General features: G+C 42.0%; 2 protein-coding genes across 4 annotated transcripts in view; one reads left to right on the top strand and one right to left on the bottom strand.

The window, feature by feature from the left end:
- MAPK14 (mitogen-activated protein kinase 14) overlaps positions 1-9,430 on the bottom strand; it is a 31,060-nt gene extending 21,630 nt beyond the window's left edge. Inside the window, exons 1-2 of one of the 2 annotated variants that reach the window (XM_083445865.1) lie at positions 8,766-9,430; positions 3,817-3,946 (exon numbers count right to left, since the gene is read on the bottom strand). In XM_083445865.1, the coding sequence (XP_083301991.1) occupies positions 3,817-3,946; positions 8,766-8,881 (246 nt within the window). In that variant the 5' untranslated portion in view covers positions 8,882-9,430. The remainder of the gene's footprint in view (positions 1-3,816; positions 3,947-8,765) is intronic. The other variant, XM_083445866.1, reaches the window with a different exon arrangement.
- Positions 9,431-10,561: 1,131 nt separating this feature from the next.
- The window catches only part of SRPK1 (SRSF protein kinase 1), a 31,582-nt gene continuing 15,685 nt past the window's right edge, over positions 10,562-26,458 (top strand). The window contains exons 1-3 of one of the 2 annotated variants that reach the window (XM_083445710.1): positions 10,562-11,001; positions 11,606-11,666; positions 22,732-22,850. In XM_083445710.1, the coding sequence (XP_083301836.1) occupies positions 10,674-11,001; positions 11,606-11,666; positions 22,732-22,850 (508 nt within the window). In that variant the 5' untranslated portion in view covers positions 10,562-10,673. Of the gene's footprint in view, positions 11,002-11,605; positions 11,667-16,205; positions 19,327-22,731; positions 22,851-26,458 lie in introns of those variants that run through there. The other variant, XM_083445711.1, reaches the window with a different exon arrangement.

Genomic DNA, 26,458 nt, shown 5'->3' on the forward strand with positions numbered 1-26,458 from the left:
CTCACATATATACACTGTCCCAATTCAAAGTGCCTACTACATGAACACATCGACTTGCACATAAGTAAGACTTTTATCCTTACACAGATGCAAACTCAAAATAGTTCCTTTAAATCTGGCAACTTTCAAAAATCTTGTAATGTGGCATGTTGAAAAATATCAGAGAAAAGAATCATGTTGCATGCATGGACTCCTCCTGCTTCATCTTTGGCTCCAGATCACTGTTTCCGTTGTAAACTATTTTCCTTAATGAAAAGAAGTGACAATTTTTTTTAAAGCATAATTGCTACTTATTTTTCAAAAACAAGGGGTGTAAACATATCAAATAGCTCAGCGCTACCTCCAATGTAAATATGCAGTGATACACACTGGGTTGGTTCAGAATATCATATCTCAGCTTAATGAGATGAGATATAAATGAACCTTGTAGGTGCACATGTAACTTCTTTTCTCTCTTTGCTGTACGAGCAAACAAATCTGGAACTGCGCAAGTATAGTTTCTCAACGGCTCTGAAATGGAGGCCTTGGTTAACAGCTTCAGAACAAGCCACAATATAAGCTCTAATTTCAAAGCATGGCTTGATATCCTACCCTGTTCGAAAGCAGTTAACTATAGGTTATGAGCTCAGATGTAATGGAAACCTATAGTTAACTGAAGACAACCTAGCGAAACAAAGTAGCTGCATGTTTGGACAAAAGACTTGTTCATCTCTCCTTTGAATATGGCCACTGGGTACAAGTCAAGGTAATTTGGTGGTAGTATTGCAACTAAACCAAGTATGGAAGTCAGTGTCAGCTAGCTAAATAGCTCTCTGGCTAGTTAGTACTACAGTGGTACCTCGGGTTAAGTACTTAATTCGTTCCAGAGGTCTGTTCTTAACCTGAAGCACCACTTTAGCTAATGGGGCCTCCTGCTGCTGCCGCACCGCCAGAGAACGATTTCTGTTCTCATCCTGAAGCAAAGTTCTTAACCCGAGGTACTATTTCTGGGTTACTGGAGTTTGTAACCTGAAGCGTCTGTAACCCGAGGTACCACTGTATAGGTTAATCAGGGGGATGGGAGGGCAAGCATGCCATCACTACATTCTATGAATACCCTCTGCCCTTACAAATGCATCATGGAACTCTGAAGGCAGAGGAAGGGAGATGTGACTCATCTGATCTTAATCACCCCCTAGCAAACTGACTTTTCTAATTAAAAAGGGCTTTCAGGATTCCATTACACATTTACATGTAACATGTAATTTCATACCAGAGACCATGAAATATGACTTTGTACGTTCACCTTTTTTTAACAGGCTTTAAGTAGGGATACATCACATTAAGTAGAATTTGGAGAAGAGGGGTTTTAAAAACATACATTTGCAAGTACTGCTATCAGTACAAACAGCACTGACAAAAATGGTCTGTTCCCACACAAACAAAATAAACTAAATGTAGGGGAAATGTGAGCAGAAGACTACCACATGCTTCACACTAGAATAATAATCCCACAAATATACACATATAGTAAATAGGAAAGCTAATTCATGGCTCAGGCATCTTGACTAGTTCTACTCATGTTTCTTTTTCCAAAAGGCTGATGTAAAGTGAAGATATTATACAGGGTAATCATATTATGATACAGGGTCCATCTCTGAGGCATACAATATTTTCATTCATGTGCACAGCTGAAACCCAAGTGTGATAACTTATTTCAACTGCAGAAATCTCTACTTATCACTACTGTATATATCTAAATGCACACAGATCAGTGGATGTTTCTTGCAAGTGCCAGAGGGCAGCTATTTTTGCACAAGACATGGAAAATAAAGAGAGCCAGACACTATATTAGTGCTTACAAATAAACCCTATGCATCAATCCCAAGGATTACAAAATGTCCTGGGATTTATCTGACAACATGTTGTTCATGTATCCAACAAAGAATTTGGATTTTTCTTTTAAAGTAAATACATTGCAATGTACATATTTATTTCATTAAAGTATTTGTCATCTGACTTTTGACTAAACATTACCAACACAGCTAAATCAAATCCCCATGGACACAAAGAAGTGATCAGGCAGAATACACAGATGGCTCAAGAACTAGAAGGGCCTTGGGCATTATAGCTGTGGTCAAGACTACAGTTAGGGCTTCTGTGATGTGTAGTTCCTTGCCCTAAGCTATGGCTGCTAACCTATGTTCTGCCTCAGTGGTAAATTATTTTCCCTCCTCCCATCTCCTTTGTCCTCTCCAAACACTTTGTCACTCATAGTTGTTGAAAGCTTCAACTTGGGACAAATACGTGAAAAGACTATTTTTATAGTACACTCAGGCCCAACCAAGTAATTACATTGTAAAACTGCTGCAAGAATACCTTCCTGTTTGAAATGCAAGAACTAAAGATTCTCCTACATTTATAGGAAAATTAAAAATTATGGACCAAACGTTAGTGTGGTTAAAACAGATGAATAGTAAGTGGTACCATAAAACCTCGATTCTCAAGCAGCTCCATTTTCGAATGTTTCAGCTCCCGAATGCCGAAAACCCAGAAGTAAATGCTTCGGTTTTCAAATGTTTTTCAGAACCCAAACATCCAAAGCGGCTTCTGCTTGAGTGCAAGAAGCTCTTGCAACCAATCGGAAGCCATGCCTCGGTTGTTTAACATTTCGGAAGTTGAACGGTCCTCCAGAACAGATTACGTTTTTCAATTGAGGTTTGACTGTGAGTGCTGTCATTAAAAATCTACCCAAATGCTAGTGAACCAAGGGTTTACATCGGGGTGGTAAATCTGTAGTCCTCCAAATGTTTTTGGGCTGCCCATCGCTCCTGACTGTTGGCCATCCTGGATGAGGCTGATGTGAATGAAGTCCAACAACCTCTGAAAGACTGCAGATTCCTCATTCCTGCTTTAGGAGATTAGGAGGTGCTTTCCTATGTCAGTCACCCTGCTTATGTCACACCTCTGGTGTTTGCTGGCATGTCTGAAGAAATATTATGAACAGAAACACAACTGTTCCAAAAAAAGGATTAAAAATCACCCTGAGGTATATGCTGTTGTATTTATTTAGTACTATAATTGCATAATTTGTTGGGGTTAGGGTTAAGGGAAGAAAGCAGGAGCACAGATTTGAAGTAGTTTGCACTCTGTGCACACATATTATTCATGCATACTATGAAATAGTAACACTAAACTCTTCACAGCAGCATAAAAGGTAGAAATGTTTCTGCAACATCCTTCTTGTAGTGTTTCAGAAACAAACTGGGACTGTGAGATACTTTGCAACAGTTCTCACATTTTACAACTGTCTAATTAACAGACTCGTTATTTCCCCCAAGGTTTAGGGTCTCCCCTAGTTAATATATTCTGTAAGAAAATATTGAAATCAACACATGGAAGCCATTACCCAAAACAATGAATGAAATGAAAAAAATATGTACTCATGCATTAAGCTAACTTTAAAACTAGAGAATTTAACCAGTAAGGAAAGTTTTCATAACATTTGAAATAGACAGGACTCGATAACCACCACAAAATCAGAACTAAGAAACTTCTTAAACAGTTTATAACCAACTGGCTCTAGTATGTTGAAAATACTATGGTACACATGTTACATTTTCTCAGCTTTCAGTCAAGATGAAGGTATTGGGAATGAACTTTTGAATGATTCATTTTCTTGCTCTGGCCCCTCTACTCTTTTAACAAAACCCTGACACTATGGTCTGCCATTTTATCTGTACCAAGTACACCATGGTTATCAAGCCAGCATTAACTCCTAACCTAGGATTTGAAACCAAATGAAATGTACATTTCTAGTTTTCTCCCCAAACTTACATTTTCATGTTTCATATGTTTAAGCAGACGTAGTTCACGGTAGGTCCTTTTGGCATGAATGATGGACTGAAATGGTCTGGACAATTTCTTCACAGCCACTCGCAGGCCAGTTTTAGCATCAAAGGCTGAACTAAAAAACAATAGTTAAAAAAAACAGCATTAAATATGCCTATTAAGACTAAAATAGGATTCCCCCCCCATGAAAATGATTCAATAGGTATCTTGTTTAACTAAATGAATATAACTTTGTGCCCAAGAAGAAATAAGTCACAAGTTTAAGGTTTGTGTAAGAGCAGGCAGGAAAACAAAGGTGAAGGTGCTTACAAGTTTTAGAATGAATCATTAGAAGAGTTTTAAGAATGTATTGATGAGTTTGGGAATTGCAGCTGGATTTATAAAGGAGGAATGACAATTTCTGCAATCATTTAGTGACTCACAGCAAAAGATATAGCAATGACTTCCTGTAACTTCGAATATTTCTACCTCAACAGAATATTGTGACATTTCAGAAGCTAGTGCTCGCTGTATCCAGGTCACAGCATTAGAAGACACATGATGGATGTCTCCAAGCAAGTTTTTTGTAGAAATAAGGCACTGAATACCTAGGATCTCTGGTAGTAAGTGAATTTTCAGGTGATGTTAGCCAATAGCTTTACAGTGATGATAACTTGAAGGTGGTATGGTACAGATGTCACTGCCTATGGGACACATTTTGCAGATTTTTTGGAATTCCAAGTTTTACCATCAGAAAGCCAGACTACTCCTCACCCTAAAACACACATACAACCAATGTGGTTATAACAGCATACTTTGGTGCCATTGTCACGGGCACCTGTCTATACCTGGGACAATTGTGGAATATTTTCTAAAGTTTATTTGTTTTTCTTAGTGTGGAAAATAGGTACTTGTATACATATCAAGCCTTTTTAAAAAAAGGGGAGTGGAGCACCAAGCAAAACTTGTCTGATAAATGAAGTTGATTAGGTTTGCAATTCACCATCCCACTGACTTGTGTTAAATTAGTGGAAACACCTGCAGATACAAATGATGCTAAGTGCCTTTCTGCAAGGATCCACTGATACATCCAATTTTCTATTCTAGAGCAGGGCTAGTGCCACACTAGCAGGAAGCCACTCGCACTTCTCAATTGACTCTAGACTAGTATGGATTTGCTTTTCAATAATTTATGTTTGGTACCTGATCATAATATGGAATTGATGAGGCATTTTTAGAATGCTTCTACTGAAGCATTGTTTTAAAGAACAAGTTCCCTTTTAATTTACCCTGCCAATATGGCACTGCCCTGCACCTTGCCTTACCACAGAACATATGTTGCAAGAGCCAGGAAAAAATGTTTAGTTGCAAACAAAACTCCACTTCTGCTTTTTATTCCTTTTTTTGCATCTAAATCAAGTTTTCCCTGACAAAAATATTGTGAGCAGAGACTTAAATGATCTGAAATCAGGGTAGGGATAAGGCATGATGAAAACAGTAGAAAGATATGTTACTTTTTCTGAAGATCTCGAACAAGTGCCACACATTTTAACGAAAATGTAATGATTTGTGATAGTTACTAAGTTACAGAGAAGTGCAAACCACCATCCTTCAGATCAGATCACATACATGTGACATATCTAACAATTCAGTTAGAAATTATTTGGATGTTTTAACAGAAGCAGTGTGCATCTGAACAAAAATGGGAAACGCTGGTATTTTTGTTGGTGATATTAGTGTGATCTACAAAGGTCTGCAAGACACACGGGATGCATAAGTGCCCCCAATAACGCCTTATCTGGATCTAGCTAGCTGTAGAGAGGAAGCAACATAAACTTAGAATATGAAGTCTGGAAATAATTACTGGGTGGTGGTACTGGGCCATAACAAATGAGAAATTCCTTCATATAATGCAAGCTCAGGGGGCTAGGTGAGCAGCTTCATCCTCACTTATACCATGAAAGTGAATGGTACATTATAGAGAATAGAGATAGCTCTCCCTCCCTATGGGAGTTTCAGTAAGACTTGCAAGGGTATCAGTGTATACCCACTATGTGTAGTGCTCTAAGCAGCCTGAAACAGAAGCTTTATATGAGCTTGAGTCTCTAATGATGAGAAAAAAGCACAACTTGTTTTTACTTTTCCAGCCCACCCAAAACTTCCCCCTTTTGTATTTTATAGCTATACAGTATAGTGATTCTGATTAAAGGGAAAAGAATGCTTTTTCCCTCCTGAAACAACCATATATAGTGTAGAGCGGTTGGTACTTTCTGACCTAATATCACATACCTAACCCAAATTTACCCTCCTCTAGCATACCTGCAATAAACTGTTAGTGGTCTGAGTAAGCCAATTCTTATCCCCAACCTCACACATGCATTTTCTGATAAATCATGCCAAACATCTCAAGAGCTCACAAAACTTTGCTGGGCTGTTTGTAAATATATTAGCATTAGCATTATTAATATTATTAAATTTCTATACTTCTGTGTGCCTAAGTAGGCCACTACTTTAATTCTCCATTTTGCTTCCAAAATTAATGGGCACTCAACCACCTGCACTTGATATTAGAGGGAATGGAGATATAATGTGTATTTGCTTAATTGATACAAGGCACAAAACTTGATTCTTAGTGACAAAAAAAAAAAGAGGGCAGTGGAATTACCATTAATTATTCTGAAAACTGATCACTACAATAACTAGATGTATCAGCAGTAATAACTAGCAAAAAGGCTAAGGTCTTTCAAAACTCTGCAGTATACATTCCTATCCTACCACGGCAATGGTGTAATGAACCACACCTGCCTATCAGAGTCATCAATGAATGCAAATTTCTGAGGCCACCAGGATCTATGTTGTAGGTGTTTAAAAAACAAAATTTCATTGTTTTCTCCTATGAGAACTTGTCTCATGATATTGTTCTTATCTGACAAAACACAAGCAAGTGAAATATTGTTTCAAATGAGACATGAAATAATAAAACAGTTTAAATCAAGATATGTTTTTCTAGGAAAAAATGCAGAACAAGAACTCTGAGTTTTGTTTAAAGCAGTAAATTGGCTTAATATCTACAATTAAAAGAACAGTGCTATGTAGCTGCAGAAGGACACAAATACACAGAGTCTGAGTCTTTGTTTTCAGTTATCACGAGCCAGTTTGCTCCTCCCAAGTCAAGAACAAACTTTTGCTACAGATCATAGTGTTTGTCTGGAAGGAAATAAACCACAACCCTTGGTTTGGACACAATGTTAAGCCAGAGATTGGGCTAGCAGAGAGGAACAAAGTGGCTCAGACTGGTACTTTCACTGCAAACCATTCACTAGTTTACTGTGCCATGTAAATAAGGTAAATATATACATGTAACTCTAGCTAAACTATCACAGAAGGCTGGTAGTCTGATGAGTACAATTCAAGTATTTGTTAACAAAGAAGTTATGACTACCTTGAACTTGCAATGGTTACGTCGTTTTATATACAAAAATACTTACATCTCTTAGCCAGAATGACTAAACCGCTTCTTGTGCAACGGGACACTGTCCCAGAGCACACAGAAACACCGTTTACCTTCCCGCTGCAGTGGTACCTATTTATCTACTTGCAATGGCATGCTTTCGAACTGCTGGGTTGGCAGAAGCTGGGACAGAGCAACGGGAGCTCACCCTGTTGCAAAGATTTGAACCGCTGACCTTCTGATTGGCAAGCCCAAGAGGCTTAGGGGTTCTGTAGCCAAGACAACATCCATTTATTGTTGGATTCTTGAATAAGTTTCTATGCTTTGTCCTGGCAGTCTAACTGTAATACATATTTTGCTGTGAGGAATGTGGTAATGAAGTCAAACATCTATGGATAGTGCCTATGACATCATGAGGAGGTGAATCACAAATTCCTCTCCTGCCAATCTCTGCTACCCCTCGCCAGCTGTTTTTCCTTCAGCAGCTTTGCACTCAACCTCTTCATTACACATCTTCCCCAGTTGCAAGTAAACTCTTATTCCATACTCCAATCCCCAGCAAGATCAATGTAAGAAACTGGGGGAAATCCAGGTTCATGGTGTTTATTGAGATACCAGCCTATCCTACCTCACAGACTTGTGAGAATAAAGAAAGTGGGGGAAGAAACTATGTACATAACCCTTAGCTTCTTCAAGGAGTGCTGGAATAAAAATGTGAAAAAATAATAAGACTAATTACAAGTTATTTAATTGTGCAGTGTTGAGAATATTGCTTTATGTTTGTTTTCAAGATTCTGCCAAAAAACCAAACCTCATTAAACACCCAACAGTTCGCAAGCCAAATGCAACTAAAATAATCAAGAAGTCATTTCCTACCAAAGCCAATAATCTTGGCACCACAAAGCAAAATAAAGGGTCGTGCATAAGATGCTTAACATGCCTGTTGAAAACTGGAGAACTTGAAGAAAGCCACTGTTTGGTGCACATTTTGATTGCTTCTGGAGACATTGCTCAACTGTGGACTTTACGGGTTGTGCGTTCCCAAATAAGTAGGGAATGAGTTCATAGCGGTTACGGGAAGAAGTGACGGAGATCAAGGCACTGGCAGCAGACGGAGCGACAAGTACATCAAACGCCTTTACTACTTCTGCTGCTAACTTGCACTGCACCAGCATTACGGTGCAAGAGAACCAAACAGGCAACGCTTTTTCTTTTAGTATTTGCAACCGAGAGCCGGTCCCTCGGAATCACAGGATCTAACCGACTTCCTTTTGCAAGGAAGACTGGGTGTGGACATAGGCGAGATCCACCGCCTTCTAGGGCCGCTTTCAGGATCTCCCAGCTAATCAATCATCCCATTCAGAATGACAGGCCTTCGTGGCGGCGGTGGCTGTCCCGTACGCACGAAGGGCTGCGGGGCCGTGGGGATAAGGGAGCGTGCGGGTAGCGAAGTTTCCCCAAGCCTTCTCTCCCCCGCCCCCCCGCCAGAGCGGAAGCAACTTACCAGACGGAGCCGTAAGCCCCGGAGCCCACCGGAGAGAGGTTCTGGTAACGCTCAGGCACTTCCCAGACCGTCTTGTTCAGCTCCTGCCGGTAGAACTTGGGCCGCTCTTGGGTCATCTCGACCCCGAGCCCGCCCCACCCAGCGCGGCCGGGAGTGGGGGGGGGGAGACCCTCGAGCAGAACCGTTGGCTCCTCCCCCTTCGGAGAAAGGGGGTTTCCTGCTCCGAGGTTAAAGAGGTCGCTCGCGCCCAGCGGCCGCCTCAGTAACTGGCCTCGTGCAGCCGCCGCCGACACCCCAACCCCGCCCCGCGGCCGGAGGGGAAGGCCAGGCCAAGCGGGGCTTTTCTGCCTCCCGCCGCCTGTCGGGTCGCAACCCCGGGGCCTCCTGCACAGCCCCAAGTCAGGGACCCTAACAGGTGGGCGCGAGGGGTCCCCCTGAGGAGAGCAGAGCTTGCACGGGGGGGGGGGTGCAAAGCCAAGCAGCAACGACGAGGAGTAGGAGCCGCTGCTGCTGCTGCCGCCGCCTGACTTCTCCCGACCTCTTCCTAAGTCCCCGATTGCAGAGGTCTCGCGAGACCCACGGCGCGGAAAGAGCTTTGAGGCGATGCCCCAATATGGAACCCAGCTCCAGCGCCCTATGATGAGCGCAACCAGAAAGAGGGGAGCGTCTCGCGAGATCTGGAAGTAGGCGAGAAGGAAAGAGGAGGAGGAAGAAGAGGAAGGGTGGAGCGTGATGCCGGCCAGGGTTTAAGGTCTTTGGGCGCTGCCGCTTAAGGCAGCGGGAACCTGGACAGGTGCCTTCTCGGAAGGAAGGCTCACACGCTCCTCCCGTTCTTTCTGTGCCCCCGGGGAAGAAGCGCATTAGCTGTTTTGTGCTTGCAGTTGTAATAATGTTCGTTAACAAATAATCGTTGGAATGCAATTCTTTTCATAGCAGCCATTTGAGTTACAGTTCTCGGCCAGTAAATTGTGGTAGCTAACAACACAGCCTTCCTTGTTATTGGTTAATGCGGGATAAGGAGCCGTTTTCCAGCTCATGGGCTGCATTCCCTTCTTGGACCAACTTCTGGGGACCATTTTCGTGGTGCAGCAATGGACGTAAATTTTACCTTCGTACTGTTTCTACACACGCCCCCCTTTCCCCTGACAAGCCATATAAATTAGCTGTGATTGCTGATCCTTTCTTGCTTTAGATTCCTATGCTTAGGTCTGTTGTAAACATCATGTTTCTGAGTTTTATTGGCATAAACTCAGAAGATAAGCCATTTTTGGCTTCACTTTGCAGGACTGTCCAACCTTTCCAATCAGAAAGGTATTTGTCACTATCTGCAGTGACAAGCCAGGCTACTTTCATTCACCATCCAGCTGCAACGTTGCTTGTTGCACGTACGCAGCACCAGTTGCCTTTCCTGTTTCTTGCAAATAGAACTGGTAGCACCCAACTGATGGCTTCTAACCATTGTTGAGGATAACATGCGTACACTAAATTCATTTTTTAATAAGCTGCATACATTAAAATAACTTCTAAAAGTTCCCACTGAGTAAGCCACGCATTTGTACAAAGTCATGTAAATTGTAAAAAAAAAAAAAAAAGTTTAATTCGAGAATTCGAACGTTAACTTTAGCTGCTGCGAGTCATCGCGGCACCTGGTGGCGCAAGGGGTCCATAGCAGAACACATCCCTCCCTCCCATGCCGGCTACGCGTGAAGCTGGAAAACCCGCCCGGACCCAGAACGCGTGGCGGGAACGTCACAATCCCATCTCCGGCGACAGCACACGCAGTTGCTTGTATACGCGCTGCGCCACTTTTTACGCCGCCCCCACCTCCCTTGGCCCTAGTTAAATCCGGCGAAGCCCCGGGGAAGCGAGCGGTGGGCTGGGACACCGCGAGGCGCATGCGCTCCGCCCATGGGACAAGGGGAGGCGGGCGAGGGGCCTGACGCGCGGCTCCGGCTCCTGCCTGTCACGCAGAGCAGGGGGCGGCGCCGCACGCGTTTGGAAGAGCCAGGGGGAGTGGCCTTCCACGGGAGCCCCAGCTCGGGAGGAAGTGACAGCAGCAGCAGCGGCGGCGGCGGCGAGGAGATCTGGTGGCGCGCGCAACGGCGCGCGAAGATACCCGTCGTACGCACGCGCCGACCGGCTCGCCCGCGGCCAGCGCAGGCGCAGGAACTATCCTTGGAGCGCACGCGCGGGGGGTCGCGGGGGCTGCTGTCTCTAGCCGCCATGGAACGGAAAGGTGAGTGCGCTTGGCCCCGCCGCCTCCCCGCCAACCTCACCTCCCCCCGCCGCCGCCCCTCGCCCGCCGCCCTCGGCCCCTCGACTCTTCTAGTCAGGCTTCAGCTTTCTGGGTCTTGGCGGCTCGCTTCCTCTGCGTCCCTGGTTGTTGCCCCAATTCACACGAGATCGGGCGTCGGTTTCCTTTTGTCAGGTCCCGCTGTTATTCGCAGAGTTCTTCTCACGGATCCTAACTGCCAGTCTTCGGGTATCCTGGCAAATGTCCGGCCCTTAGGCTTCCCTTCCTCGGCCTCCACCCCGCTACCTAGTATGAGATAAAAGAGGGTGACATAATCGCCTGTCTCCTCCAGTAACGTGTTTGGGGGTTGTTGTTTTTTAATATTATAAATATGGGTACAATGAGTTTATTATGAGCACGTGTCTCACGAATCTGGTTTGTTCTTGGTTTAATGCTGCTTCTAGGTAAGAGGGGGTTAATCTTAGAACAAAATAAACCCGATAGGTTTGATGATGCAAATGATGTGCCCTTCTTTTTCACCCTGAACAAAAGCTTACTGACTCTTGCCCCACCCCTCCTTCTTCTTCTTCCCTCTGTTTCTTCCTAGTTCTAGCATTGCAAGCCCGGAAGAAGCGGACTAAAGCCAAGAAGGAAAAAGCTCAGAGAAAGTAAGTGTGACCCTACTGCCTTAAACAGAGTGGAATGGTGTCCTGGACAGTGACAATAATTTCCTGAAATGATGTGCAGAAGCCAGCCTGGTAGCCTTAGTTGCATGGTAATGAGAAATCTTCCAGATTTTCCAATTCTAAGTGACTCTTTACATCCTGAGGGTAGCCTCAGTGTTAAAAGCGCATAAACTCACATGAGTGATACGCCTTCTTCTGCATCTTGTGCATATTTTAAGTGGCACCATTAAATTTGTCTCTGGGTGCCTATCAGCTTGCTGGTAATATTCTCGTCTCCTTTTCCAAGCATAATATTTTAATCTAAAATAGTAGATAAACTTAATGGATCAAATATGTTATTTATTTATATACATTTTAAACCGTAGTAGGGTGAAATCCAAGCCCTGGGCGCTGTCCAACAGGGCCACTGCAGCATCTGCAGCCTTGCAGCACATACTGGCTGGCAGTCAGGCCTGCTGCTGTCACATGACAGCTGTAAGGCTTGCTCAGCCCTCTGTCTTGAATGTCTGCCATCCCAGAAAGTCCCCCTCCCCACCAGCAGCAATTCTGCCCACAAGTTTAGCAGGCAAAATGGGAAACCACACTGGCAGAGCGATGCCGATGTCACTCCGCAGGCAGAGGCTGGCAGGGCTGGGGGAAGCAAGATCTCTGCTTAATCGAGCCCCCCAGCCTGGTGCAAGCAGAATTTGAATTGTGACCTTGAGATTTACATTTATATTGTATAGCAAGCCGTTCTGGCTAGCCCTGGATTTCAAGTGTTATTTGCATAGTCATAGTAAGCTGTTCTGGCCTTGTAGATCCAAGAAGCTTGAAACATATTCAAAATGGTGCACTAACTTCTGAACTTCTAAGATTGCCCGTAAATTCAGCAAACTAAAATGCAATAGACATATGTTCTCTGTGTAGTTTAATGCTGTAAAAAGAGTATTTAATAATCCCACTCAAACTGAAGGGTGGAACTTACTTTAAACATTTCAGATATCACACAGAAGAAGGAAGTCTTCTTTTTTCACCCTGTTACTATAACTCGAAAAGAGATTTGACCATACCGTACTCTATGTAGCTGCTGTAGACTGACTTTGGTGGACTAAATTGATAGGCCAGTTCTCTAAAATTTTACTGAGAAGTCCCACTGAAATCAGTTAAGTGTGGATAAGATTGTGTTCTGTGTGTGTTAATCGGCAAGTGGTTTCAGATTAAGAAAATGGAGCCAGAGAATGTGCATTATTTAGTGCGAGTAATTATCAGAATTGATAGTGCTCTCTGAAAGTTCTTTAAGCCTGGAATATTAAGGAAAGTAATCCCTTGTTTAAGCACTAGCCAAGTACCCATATGCAAGCAGGAGTTACATGTGGGAAAGTGAGAGGAGTAAAAGTTTTTGCAAGCTAGTAACTTGAGGTGGAGGGGGAGGATTATTTACAAGACTCAAGTAAGCCCCGTTTAAGTGAGACTTCTGAGTAAAATTTCAAAGGATTGTACTGCACAGTCACTGGAAGGTTACATGTGTAGATGCCATCATATGCCATTAAATGTTCTAATAATTTTTTTAATTCCTATTGACTTTGAAATAGGCCTGAATTGAACCCCTTTGTCTGCATTATCAAATGGTTATTTGTTGTTGTTGTTGTTAATTTGTACCCCACCCATCTGACTGGGTTGCCCTTGGTTTGTTATGTCCTGCCCTTCATTATTCATATTTCTCCAGTTCTCATGCAGTGCACAAAAAGCTCCCAAATCTGGCATCTCTGATTGGAGAAAAGCAATAATGAAGTACTGCTTTGTAGATGATCCTAGTTTCAGTTTCTGGAATCTGCAGTTAAATTAACTCAGGTAGCAATAGTGGGGGAAATATTTGCCTCTGAGCAATTGGAAAACCAGATAGACCTAGTCTAGGTGCACCAATATTCTGACTTGGTGTCAAGTGGCTTCATTTATTCACCTACCTTATGCCTCTTCTCATCCATTGTTCACTTCACTATTTTTTGTCCATGTAGCATTTCTGTCACTTCTGAACAGTCAAGGCAATTTTTGTGTCTAAAATAATGCTTTCTAAAAATCATGCTGTGATTAATAGTTGTAGCACTGTTTTCAGTGTAGTCTCTTGTCTCAAATATTTTACTCTATTTAGATTGAATCCATTGAATCCACTGCATGAAGGTTTACTGCAAAGTTGTGGCAAGCTAGTAATATTCAGAAATTGAATCCCAAATTTCCCAAGCTCGCTCTTCTATGTTTTCAAAGCTGTCATGCACTGTGGAAGCATTCTAGTAAAAATTAAGAGTTGGCCAACAGTTAACTTAATTATACAACCCAAAACCATTATTTACAAATCCATATAGTGTCTTAAGTAGAGTGGTTTTTATAACATGTTTAGCCAAGGTAGCTTCCCATTTAATGCTAGTGCTCTGAGAGAGTTCCGGTTTTTTAATTGCTTGTAGAAAAGAACAATAAAAAAAGTTCCCTTGTCAAAAAATCAAGGACTTGACATAAAGTTGTTTATCGCTGTTTCTGCAGCTAACATGTCGTGAATCTTCATATGTAAGATGGCTAATACTCTGGCAGTTCCGAGAGCCTTAAAATAGCCATGGCTATCCTTTATCATAGAGGAAGAGAAGCGGTAGAATTTTGCTGTAACAAAGTTAGGCTTAGGACACAATATATACTGAACTGCAAAACGCTATGGGTTTCAACAGAGCCCCATTTCTCCTCAGCTGTGGTATGTGTGGAAGAAGTATAACAGGATCTGTGCTTGTTTCCCATGCCTTCCTTTTTCATTCTTCCCCACTCCCAATTGATGCGCATCCATACACTTGAGTTGGTTGCCAGAAGAAATGGGTCTTTGAGCCCTAGGTGGATTTCTCCGCTCAAAGCTGCTGCTTGTGTGATTTTGCCCCTGAACTTGATGGATTGGCTTATTTGTTAACAGCAAACATAAATTTAAAAGAACAGGCTTTAAATAATGCCTTCTTTTTGGAATAATTTTGAGCAACAGCTATGTTACTATGTATACAAAGCTATCAGTGATTTATCAAAATATATTTTAAATTTAAGAAGCATTTAAATATACAATGTTGACTTGCATATAATTGTGCAAAAGATCACAAAAATGTTTCTAACCCACCTGCCTGCACATACTAATGGTAGTCATCTGTCTTCTAAAAGCAGTAGTTTTTATCAGGCTTCCCTGCATAGAGGTAAGCCTTGCTCATAGCCAGGCAAGTGGTTACCAACAAGCTGCCAGCAGTGCATGTGGTATTTGACAGTCAAATGTCAGATCTCTGCTAAAAGCCAATACACTTTAAAGAAAAGAAAGAGAGCATTCAAGTCAAGGCAGAGGTCAAATATGGAGGTGATAAATGGCAATACATATTGAGTGCTTTCTGTGATTATAACCTGTGATCACTGCAAAATATGTGCTGCTATCTGGCCATGGGTTTCCTTCTGATAACATTGGTGCTTATACGTAGAACCACTGTTTTGTTGTGTCTACGGGCCTCTTCACACACACAAGTATGCTATGTTTGAAAACATGTCCTCCGTACACTTATCAGTTGGGACTGGGTGAAGCTTCTTGACAAGTGTACTCTGAGGGGGAGCCTGGGCTTGCTGCTTTTTAATGTGTTCCAAGGTGGTGGTTTTACATAACTACCTACACCTTTTAAAATATATTTGATACATTTATAACCCACAGGCCTAGTCAGTATGTCATCAGTACAGGTCCTACTGGTTGTGAGCATTAGTTGCCTGCATTAGCTAGAATGCATCAATGAAGGTTCATTTCCCTCCCAGAACCTTGGAAAGCAAACAGTTGTTCTTGCTGCTAGCTCTGTGCATTTTTGTTAGTGTGGGGATGCAGCATTCCCCCTCTTTCAATTAAAAAAACGAGAGTGACACGCCCTTCTTTGCAGGGTCACAAGGTTCCCCAAATCCCTGTACTTCAGGGCTTTGAGGGGGAGGGCTCTCTTTGGGGAGAAGGTCTGCAGAACAGTAGCAGCTGGTAACAAGTCAAGCTCTCATCTCACACTTCTCTACACCGCAGCTAGGCTTTGATTTAATTATGATGGAGAGCACTGACGAAATGCTAAGGCTGTAGGTAATTAGGGAGATATCCACTTGCCCTCCTGTCTGTAGAGGAAAGAGTGCCTAGAGCTCTGTGAGTATGTGGCCATCAGGGACCTCCATGGAATTCTACTTTTTTGCATGTATAACTCTCAAAACAATATAGATGACATTTCCTTCTGAGCCATATATATACAATAAACTAATGCTGTTTCCCTTTAAGTAAATGCAGCCATTCTGTGTGCTGTGTCTAAGTTTTTTGCTCTCCACAACCATGAATTGTTTTAACATTAATACACAGATCCATCTGAATATGTCTGCTCTGTGTTCTGTGCCATGTGTTCTGTTCCTCTGACATCACTGGCACTACTGAATGTGTGGGAAAATATGTAGGAGTGTGAGGGCAAGACACTACTGCAATACTGTTTTTCCTTCTTTGTTGTCTTCCTTCCTATAGGCAGAGAGACAAGGGTGAGATCCCTTAAACCCCAAATTCCTACTTGCTGGGAGTTAAATGCTCATGAATTCAAGTCCTTTTTTTCACCTCACCACCACCTTTGAAGAACATTCTGTCTTCACTCATAAATCAGCATGGTACCTAATGAAATGCTTGAATGTTCATTGTTTCACCTTGCAATGAGAAGCTACATGTTAATTGGCCTTTTATTTTTTTAATCTGTTTCCTCTGAATTTCTGTCTAGAACAGTTAATGGTTACAGACAGGTTGGCAGTGCATCACCTTATTTCTTTATGCATTACAGTGGTACCTCAGGTTACATACGCTTCAGGTTACATACGCTTCACGTTACAGACTCCGCTAACCCAGAAATAGTGCTTCAGGTTAAGAACTTTGCTTCAGGATGAGAACAGAAATTGTGCTGCGGCGGTGCGGCAGCAGCAGGAGGCCCCATTAGCTAAAGTGGTGCTTCAGGTTAAGAACAGTTTCAGGTTAAGAACAGACCTCCAGAACGAATTAAGTACTTAACCCGAGGTACCACTGTATTATTGTTCGAACACAGTTTGGTGGCATTTTTCCTGAGTGAATGCCTGAAGGAAGAAATGAATGAATTACTCTGGTATGTGTTCTCTGGTATAAACAGAATAGATAAAATAGAACTACCCTATGGTTGTTTTCAGTGATAGAAGTCATATAGTTTTATAGTTCTAAAGCTAGTGATCAATTGGCATGTTTTCTTTAAGAAAATAGAAAACCTTCATTTTCAGGTCTGTGGGAGAAGAAGCAAGTGTTTTTGCTTAGTTATAACTTTTAAGAACAAGAACTTGACTGGCTTTTCTTCATAGAATATGAACCTTACTTCATTCTCCATACATTTAAATATGGGCAATGTAGATTACAGTAAAGGACTAAGCATGCATACTGTAAGACAGTACAGTCATACCTTGGTTGCCGAACGCCTTGGAACTCCTACGTTTTGGTTCCCGAATGATAAAAAAACCAGAAGTGATTGTTCCAGTCTTTAAACAATTTTCGGAAGCCGAATGTCCGGTGCGGCTTCCAATTGGCTGCAGGACGCTCCTGCAGCCAATCAGAAGCTGCTCCTTGGTTTTCGAACAGTTCTGGGAGTCGAACGGACTCCCAGAACACATTCTGTTTGAGAACCAAGGTACAACTGTATGATGTATATCTTGTGAAGACATAATCAGAAGCCTACTTTATCTAGATTATTAAATGAAACAGTCAGTATGGCAATTCTGCTACCAGTTCTGCACCGGTGAACCCCATACATTGAATGGGGCTTATGCATGAATAACTAGAATCAGAGTTACAGGCAGCCTTAGTTAAGGACTTTTGGTTATATGAATTGCATATGCAATCAAGTCTGGGATCCAAAAAGCATGCCCAGTAGATTTTTTTGATTTTGAACAGCAAGCCTCATGCCATGTAACAAACTGTGTTTGAAAGATCCTTTTAGTTTCAAAAGGCTTGTTGTGTAACATTGGCTAGGGGTTGGGAGAGTTGCCATTTGAGAATCTCAAGCCCCAGACCCTCTTCACTGAGTGGAACTAGTTATTTGATTCTTCAAAAGAAGTTCTATTGAGTACATGGGTGTTTAACCCCGTGTAAATGCATATAGGATTCCAGTCTTTGGCTGTGTTTGCACCATCTGATTTTCATGGGAGGAACCCAGAGCAACCAAGGAATTACCTAAGAGTAACCGTTTGGTTTTAGCATTTAGTTGCAAGCAGATTCACAAGCTGTAAAAGACTTCAGTCTGTTTTCTCACAGTAAGTATAGTCGTACCTTGGAAGTCAAACTGAATCCGTTCCAGAAGTCCGTTCGACTTCCAAAATGTTTGGAAACCAAAGCGAGGCTTCTGATTGGCTGCAGGAACCTCCTGCAGCCAATCGGAAGCCCTGCCAGACGTTCGGCTTCCAAAAATAGTTCGCAAACCGAAACAGTCACTTCCGGGTTTGCGGCATTCCGGAGCCAAAACATTTGAGAACTAAGCTGTTTGAAAACCAAGGTATGACTGTAGTACTCCTTTCTTTGCTGATCTGTTTGAGAAGAAAAGCTGCAGCAGGCTAACCGAATCCAGGCAGATTCACTTGCAAGCAAGAGCTTCTGTTGTTCTCCTGAGTAGATCTGTTGGTAGAGGAAGCACAAATTAGTGCTTATTTCATGAATAAGATGTGCAAGCTAGAACTTGAATGTGTTTGCAGGAGCCACTAACCACACTTATTCAGACTGTATTGCAGCTGCATCTTCATTTGTCTTGCTTCGTGTAACTTTTTCTCTGCCTTTTCAGCTGTATACCGCTTTTTACATAGACAGATGCGTTGCTGTTTGGTTTCCATAGCTCATCAGTTCAGTTAATCACTGAAATGCCAGCATGAACTGAAAGGCTAAATATGTTGCAGAAGTACCATACAATAGCCAAGAATGATACTGGCACCTGCCTCTGCAATTGTCCAGTTTGTTTATTTCTTAATAAGAACATGTGAGATGAAGAAGCTTGCCTTGTTTAGGTTGGGATGCCTTTATGAAAATTGACTTCCATCTTTTCCATAGAATTGTTTTGGGCAGAGCTAGAAAAATGATTGGCACCTACTGGCACAGAGAAGCTAATACTTTGAGCTCTTGTGCTGATACAGTATAATCAATACTGTGATACTCTTTTCTTTCAAAGTTCTGAAGGAAATTTATTATTGAACAGGAAACTCGTAGCTTCACTTCAGTTAGGCTACATAGTTAGTACATCTGGAAAGACTTTGGAAGTTGGTCAGCATCAAAAGAATAGAAGGAGTTTTTGACCATTCCAGAGCATGGCTAAATTTTTCAGGAAGCAAATTAGCTGAGAGCAACTCTCTTCAGTGATGCTGCAAGGCATTTACCTGCAATGCAGTGCTATGCATCTGCAGCTAGGTGGTGGAGGCAAATTCCATTTCTCTCTTGCTTTTGCACAAAGCTTTGCTGTGTTCAGGAAGAACCAGCCCTCTGCTTGCAATTTATGTACCGCTATTACTTGCACCAGGGTGCCATTTAATTTTTGATGGCTCTTTCGAAAACTGTTGGCCCGACTTCAGAGATACCTTCATCAATGGGAGTTCGTGCTTCGTGCAGGTAAGCTTGCCTTTTACAGCATTTTTTAAAACCCAGATGGAAAAAAAGGGAGTTTGGCTGCCTCAATGAGGACTTCTCTGAATTCCGTTTAAGCTCATAAATCTTCCTGAGGACACTGATTCAATTGTCGCCCTCCCCTAGCATGTAATCTTACCAGATGCTTAGCTTAAGAACAAATCCAATGAAGTTAGGTTGTAAAAGCAAGTAGATGTTCAGAAGCCCAAGGTGCTTGTTGGGGTGGATGTCTGCCAAATGTTCTGATATGTTAAAATGGATTCATTCAAGGCTTCTGTTAGCATTTGATGTGTTTCTAGCAGTGTAGCAGTTCTGACAGCTGTCTGTTTCTTATTCATTGAAATGCAGTCTCTGGAACTCTCACATCAGCCTTTTGTCCCTGCTTACAAGCTGACTTCTAAATCGTTTAAACGAATCGGAAGATGCTTTCAGGTTTCTCCTCTTAGTAACAATTTGCTCAAATAAATCATTGTTTAGAATCAAATGATGTATTAAAATAAGGTCTTTGTACCTCCTATGCATGTTTTACCATCCTTGCCCATGCCCGTTTGGGGTGCATTTTAGGATGGATAAATTTTAGGAGGGCGGGGCAGGAGCATTTGTGGGGATTGTATTGAGCATTTTTAAAAGATTTAATAGCAAAAGTACACATACTTTCCAAGAAACATTAGAGAGAAAATATTGCCTTTGAAAGGCAATCACATCTCTGCAGTGTTATGTGGTCTTTTTCACTGCCTGGCAAATAATAGTTCACTCTCATTTTGAAAGTATAAGGACTTGAAATAATTAATTGCAAAGATATTGAGCTCTCTGAGTCTTTGTAACATCACTCAGTGATAAGACATTCAGACTTCCTTTAGATAAAGGATCAGGATAGTTCTCAAAAGCTTTATGAAGGCTTTCTAGTAACTTCTTTGCTGCAGGAAGATTGTGCTTGTGGAAGAGATGTGTGATTGCAGAATATTCAGGGAATTTCAAACAGCATTTTTGCCTGGAAAATTAGCTTTAAGGCTTACCTAATTCCTTGTCGATGCATACCCTAGAACCTTCTGTCATTAAAAACCGATCTAGTAAACCTTAACAATTCAGCGTTCCCATAGTTATGACGTAATTAATGAAGAGATTTGCTGTGATGGGTGTGGCTTCTAGAGGGATCACATTGATTTCAACCTTATTCATTTCCTCTCTAGGTTTGAGATTTATTGAGTAGCCTTATGATTTTTTAAAATCATTGTCTGCAGTTGTCTTAACTCTTGTTTAACATTTGATTTTGTGTTTATTCCTGTATGTGCTCTGCTTGCATTAGGCTAACTGTGAATATTTACAACTTCTAATTTTTGCCAAAGAAAGGTGTAGGGAGTTTAAATAAATCCTCAAGAGATGAGTGTGTGGAGGGAACGGTCAGTTTAGAATGTGTGTAAAATGTTCCAGAAGTGTACATGAGCACTCTTTGCAAGTATGCTGATTTATTTATTTTTGTTTGAACATCCCTACACCGAACCCCACAATAGCTGTATATCACAATTGTTTTGTGAAACCAGTTACTTTACAAAAGGTTTATTTGTTATTCTGCAAAATAACTGTTATGTGTTGTATATAATGGTGTTACATAGCTGTCAGTAAGAACAGAATGAAGAGGGAAGCAATTTTTGGCTATTCCCCCTACCACTAGCAGCCCTGTGCACACACAAAAATCTTCTCCAGAGGGTTGGGGACCTTCAGAGCATTGATTTATGCCTTATGATCAGCTGAGCAACTCAGTATTTAACAAACAAAATCCAGGGAGTGACTAGATATAAGTATGTTTCTCTTGGTATTCAAATATAATATGCCATGGATCACTGTAGCAGTCAGTCTAAAGTCTGACAGCTACTAGTTGACAGCATGCAAGTTGTAGTTACATGTTTCTAGATATGCATGACTATTTTTCTTTCTGCTGAAAGATTGGGTTTTTATTTTCTGCCACTCTATACAGTAGCTTGAAATTCTCGTTTTTAGGGAGCCATAAAGATGGGTTCGTCCCACTGCATGGAAGCACACTGAGTCACTTATAGGGCTGGAATGCATTTGGGTACCTGTAATAGGATGACTAAACTGAAGCCATTCTGAGGGGATGTCTATAGAAAATAATGCAGAATCCTAAAATTTCCCTTCATCCTGAACCCATCACCAAGCAGTTTCCACTGCAAGTCTTCTGTGAGCCACTGGCAGTTATTTTTAGCCTAAGGACTATCCTACACTGTTGAAGCCTTCTGAATGCCTATCATTTTTTATTAAAATATTTTTGAAAGCCAGTAATGAGGAGACCATGTGTATCTCCCTGGGGAGGAATTCCAAAGGTTGGGACCACCACTGAGAACGCCCTGTTCCTAGAACCTACCCGCCTTATGGCAGCCCAGAGAGCAGGGTCTTGGACCCTGATCTTAGGCAGATTCATACAGGTATAGATGGCCCTTCAGATAAATTAGGCTGCTAAAGCTACTACCCTGCTGAAATGTTTACTGTTCCATTGAGACACTGGCAGCCTGCATTTCCCTGCTGGCTGGAGAGGAACGGAAGCCCCTTCACAACCAGTATGGAAATGAAAGTTCTTAAAAAAAAACAAAGAACCCTGCTATCAAGCAGACGTAAAATGTACCATCCCTCCACCATCCTGCTTGGTTTTCACACTGATCAGGGAGGGAGGTGCTTTCCTTCCTCCATGGTTGGCATGGAAACCAAGTGGACTGGGCAGAGGAGGGATGGAGAGATCCATCCTCTACCAGCTCACTCCCTTGCCAGTATGAAATTCCTGTTTGCTTATAGCTACAAGGTGAGTAGTTAGTTACAAGCCTAAATTCTTGCTGCTATTACTCTCTGCTTGCCTCTCTCGCCTCTTGATTGGCATTTTTTGGAGAGGGGCAGTCATTTGGCCCAGCGCCTCTAGCTTAGGACATTCTGCTACAGACAAAATGCATCACAAAGCACAGCTGTACCTGGTAAAAGTGCAGTTGACTCCCTCCCCATGACTGAGCAAGGCAAATACCTGGCATAATCGTAGTGGGAGTGATTGGTGTACTGTGCAACATTTGATCCTCCATGAAGACAGCTCTAGACATTGGTGTGACTGGTATCTTTTGAAACTGTACTAATTTGAGTGTTGGTACTTGCTGCACATGTGGAGCTGTCTGCACAAGTTGTATCTGCTGAGAGGGTTTGTTCCAACCCAAGTGATCTGAGATAGATGTGATGCATCTGCATTTCAGTTCCTTTTAAAAAATTAGGAACATTTCTTTTGCCTATCATTATCCAACCTCAAACTGCATTTTAGTCTTTGCATATTCTTTCTTCCTTTGCTCTAAGTACACACAGTAAAAAGCTTACGACTTACAAACTTGTGATGTCTCCTAGGCCAGAAACCCAACATCGAGGCCCTGCTGCCCATTCAGAGAATGATCTTCCTGAACAAGAAGAGGAAATCCTGGGATCAGATGATGATGAGCAGGAGGATCCCAATGATTACTGCAAAGGTGAGAGGTTTTATTTTACAATTTGAGTATCATAATTTTAGACCAATAATTAAGGTTGTAAACCTGGTTTGGTACATTGTATGTATCAGCCAGTAAGTGATTTTGCTTTGTAGATAGAAAAAGGAACTCATCTATGGGGACTTGATAAACTAATACTTCTTCTTATAAGACCAGACATCTACCAGACTATGTCCTCCTTGTTTGTTTAGCAAATCAAAGTTAATACATCAAGACATATGCTTGCTTAAGGTATTTCTCAGTATTTTTATTCATTTAACTTTTTACAACTTCTCCAGCTTTCCATTTAATATATGCTCCATATTTACAACTGAAATTAAAGTTAACATCAAAACTGCATAATAAACATCAGAAATAAAAACTTAGCAATAACAAAAAATGGAACTTTACAATTTTAAAAAATAAAGCTAAAATTTAAAATTTAATAAAAAAGCTGACTAAATCAAAATGAGTTCAGGTTACAATCTGGGCAAGTGTTGAAGCAATCTCACAAATTGCTCACAGTATGCAGATTCCTGATAGAACAGAAAAATTGTTGCAAAAACCCTGATAGATGAGCAAAGCCTGTGATGGAATTTCATCCAAAGTCACATGAGAAATTCATCAGGATGTAAAATTCATCAGGAAACCAGGAAATAAACAAAGCCTAATAGCCCCTAAGCATGGCGAGTGAAAAGTAAAAACTATGTAGTTGTCTGGTAGGCCTCTCCAGCAGAGTGGTGGGTGAGATTCCAAAGCAACATCATCCTCATGGAAGATGCCAGGGACAGCAGTGGATTAACCCAATGCAGTGGTAGAATTTGGAATAAGTAGGGGGGGGAATTGTTCTAGTCAGAGGGAGACTGCATTCCCGAGGGTAGTTACTGTCTGCAATCCATAGTTTGCAGGAAGCTCAGTATAGGACCCCCAGTGTGTGCTAGAGAATACTGGGTGAAGCAATTCAATTTGTACTGGTACCTTTGGATACCTGCCAACACTTAGAGAAACCTATTAGTTGCTCTTCAGGTGCTAAAGATTACCATGTAAATCTGTACATTTTGGGTCCACTTTCTATATATAAAGCACTGACATAGTGTCATACAGGAATTGGCAAAGAACAGTCATTTCCTCCACTTAAATACCATATGTCTACCTTCACATCACGGAATTCTCAATGTAAAACATGACTGTATCTCCCCAATCCTGGCTCTTCTTACCCAAACTGGTATACTTAGCATCCCGCTCAATGGAATATACTGAATGAAAAACATGTCATGTCTCCACTGACTTCATTTTGTGTGGGTGTACTGTTTGCCCGGCGTAGAAATTTAGCAGGCTGGCAGCAAAGGCATGGATCTCTCTGTCTTTCTATTGCCAGCCAGCGTGTTCTATGCTAGACATGGGGGGGGGGGGTGTCACCTGCTCTGCCTGTATTAGAAAACGTAGACTGGTAGCAAAAGGGAAGGAGCAGCCTGATGCGAACCCTCTTGCTTTTAATGTTGAACACGGAGGGGGCTTACCCATTATCAGCTAGCTTGGAATGGCAGTGGGCTGTCAGAAGAGGGATGGAGTGTTCAGACTTCTGCCTCCTGTCAGTCTGCCTGGTTTCTTTGCTTGACAGAAGGAGGCAGTTTCCCCACCTCCCTGTCCAGCATAGAAAGGATGCTGGAGAAGGGAATGGGTGCTCAGCCCCCCACCTCCGGACCCTCCTCCAAGCCCAGCCTAGAAATGCAGCAAGCTACCAGAGAAGGGTTGAAGCACTTGATCAGCCCAGTCACTCGCCTGGATGAAATTCCTTGTTGCCCATGGCGACCAGGCAAGTGTTTAAAAACAAGCCTGTTTTGATAGTTCTTGCATTATAGTCCTTGCATTATCTAATCCAATATAGTGATCCAGAAATATATTTTAAAAATTAATAACAAACTCCCCATGCTGAACAAACTAGGCTTCAAGAAATACGTTCACCAAGCCATTTCTTAAAAGGTAGGATGTTGCCTGTTTCCCCTTTGTGTATACCTGAGAGTAAGCATCTTTTAATTTAATGGGATCTTTTTGTAGCAATGTATGAGATGGCATTGTTAGCTTTCCTCCTTGTTTAAAAAGCAGGTTCACACAATTGCAAACAACGCTTGATGCTGTTGTGAAGTATGTGTGTAGGTGTAGCAAGTACAGCTCGGGGGCCTAAATGGAGATGCTGCCCTCATGAATCACAGTGATGTACTGTAGTTGCCTGGCGTGAATGTCAGAAAATGAATTGTTTTTGTGTGAAGTAGCTCCTGTTTGAGGTGGGCTGATTTGGGTTGGCTGATGATGCCATTTAGGTGGTTAGGATGATGTGTGGACCTCTTCAGATATGCAACTTCCCACATGGTTGGACCCTTTGCAGTACACCATAGTGGTGGCAACCATAGCACAAAGGTAATGTGAGAAGGGGGCAAGAATGCATTGGCAGAATGGTGTACGGGAGCTCTTTAATAGGAGCTCACATAGGTCATAATTTTTCTTAATTCAGCATCGCCAAGGTCCAGGGATGAGTCTCAAAGTCAGTAATTCAACGACATAGACCTTCATACATCAATTGGCAACCAATCCCACCATGCCCGTCTTCTCTCTAGATTGTTTTTGATAAATATTGAGTAAGCTCTTTGAACAAAGGCAGGGCTTGAATGTATGCACCTCCATTGGCTTCTATTAATAAACTAGTGGTCAATTATGTATCTGGAGGCAATTTTAACATGAACAAGGGCAGGCAAACTGAAATTTAATTCAGACAAAATGGAGATACTGTGGGTGGGAAGTTGGTCTTCTCCAGAAAGAAGGTTCAATTGGCTCTGGATGTGGGGTTGCACTTTGCCTGCAAGTCCAAGGACGCAACCTGGGAATCCTCCTGAATTCAGAGGGTGACATCCAATTGAGAAAATACTTTTCTTTTCTTTTTAAGATGGCTAACAAATGTGTGAAACAAAACATACGCATCTGTAGTAGCACATAGAATTTACATGTTCTCAGTATGACCGTAATACCGAGTAGATTACCCATCAAATCATGGCTAAGGCCCCTCATCATGGAAACCTTAGAGACATGCTAGGCTCTCATTCTTTTAAGGATATTGCTATGCTTTAGCTGAGTCCTTCTGTTCTGTTATGAGCCCAGCATCTTTTGAAGAGATTTGAAGAGTAGCCACCAGGTCTTCTTAATATTGTGACTAGACCTTACAAAGCAACATCCCCTTTCAGCTGCAGTTGCAGCCAAGTGGTGTGTCATCATGTGCTTCAGCAAATAAAGAAAATCCCAGGGTAGCATTCCTGTTCTTATGGAGGGAAGGGAAAGCGTTATTAAATCCAAATGTTCTTGCTACTGCTAGGGGAGAGCAGTTAGCAATGCATTCTCTCTCTCCCAATCCCAGAACTCATAGCTAATGTGACATCTGAAGTTTCTTAAACAGTAGTGTTTTTAAAAGATACTTTTTCTTATTGTGGAGTATATTTAGTGAGAAAATCGAGAGATTTGAGAGTTCCCAGTGGGATTGTACCACCTGCACATAGCCATGCTGGTCTGCTTATCCTTCCCACGTAGAGGAATAGCACACTCTACAGCTATTTTCTCTGTAG

Source organism: Podarcis tiliguerta (genome assembly GCF_965153285.1).
Source record: "Podarcis tiliguerta genome assembly, chromosome: 6".
Classification (NCBI taxonomy): Eukaryota; Metazoa; Chordata; class Lepidosauria; order Squamata; family Lacertidae; genus Podarcis; species Podarcis tiliguerta.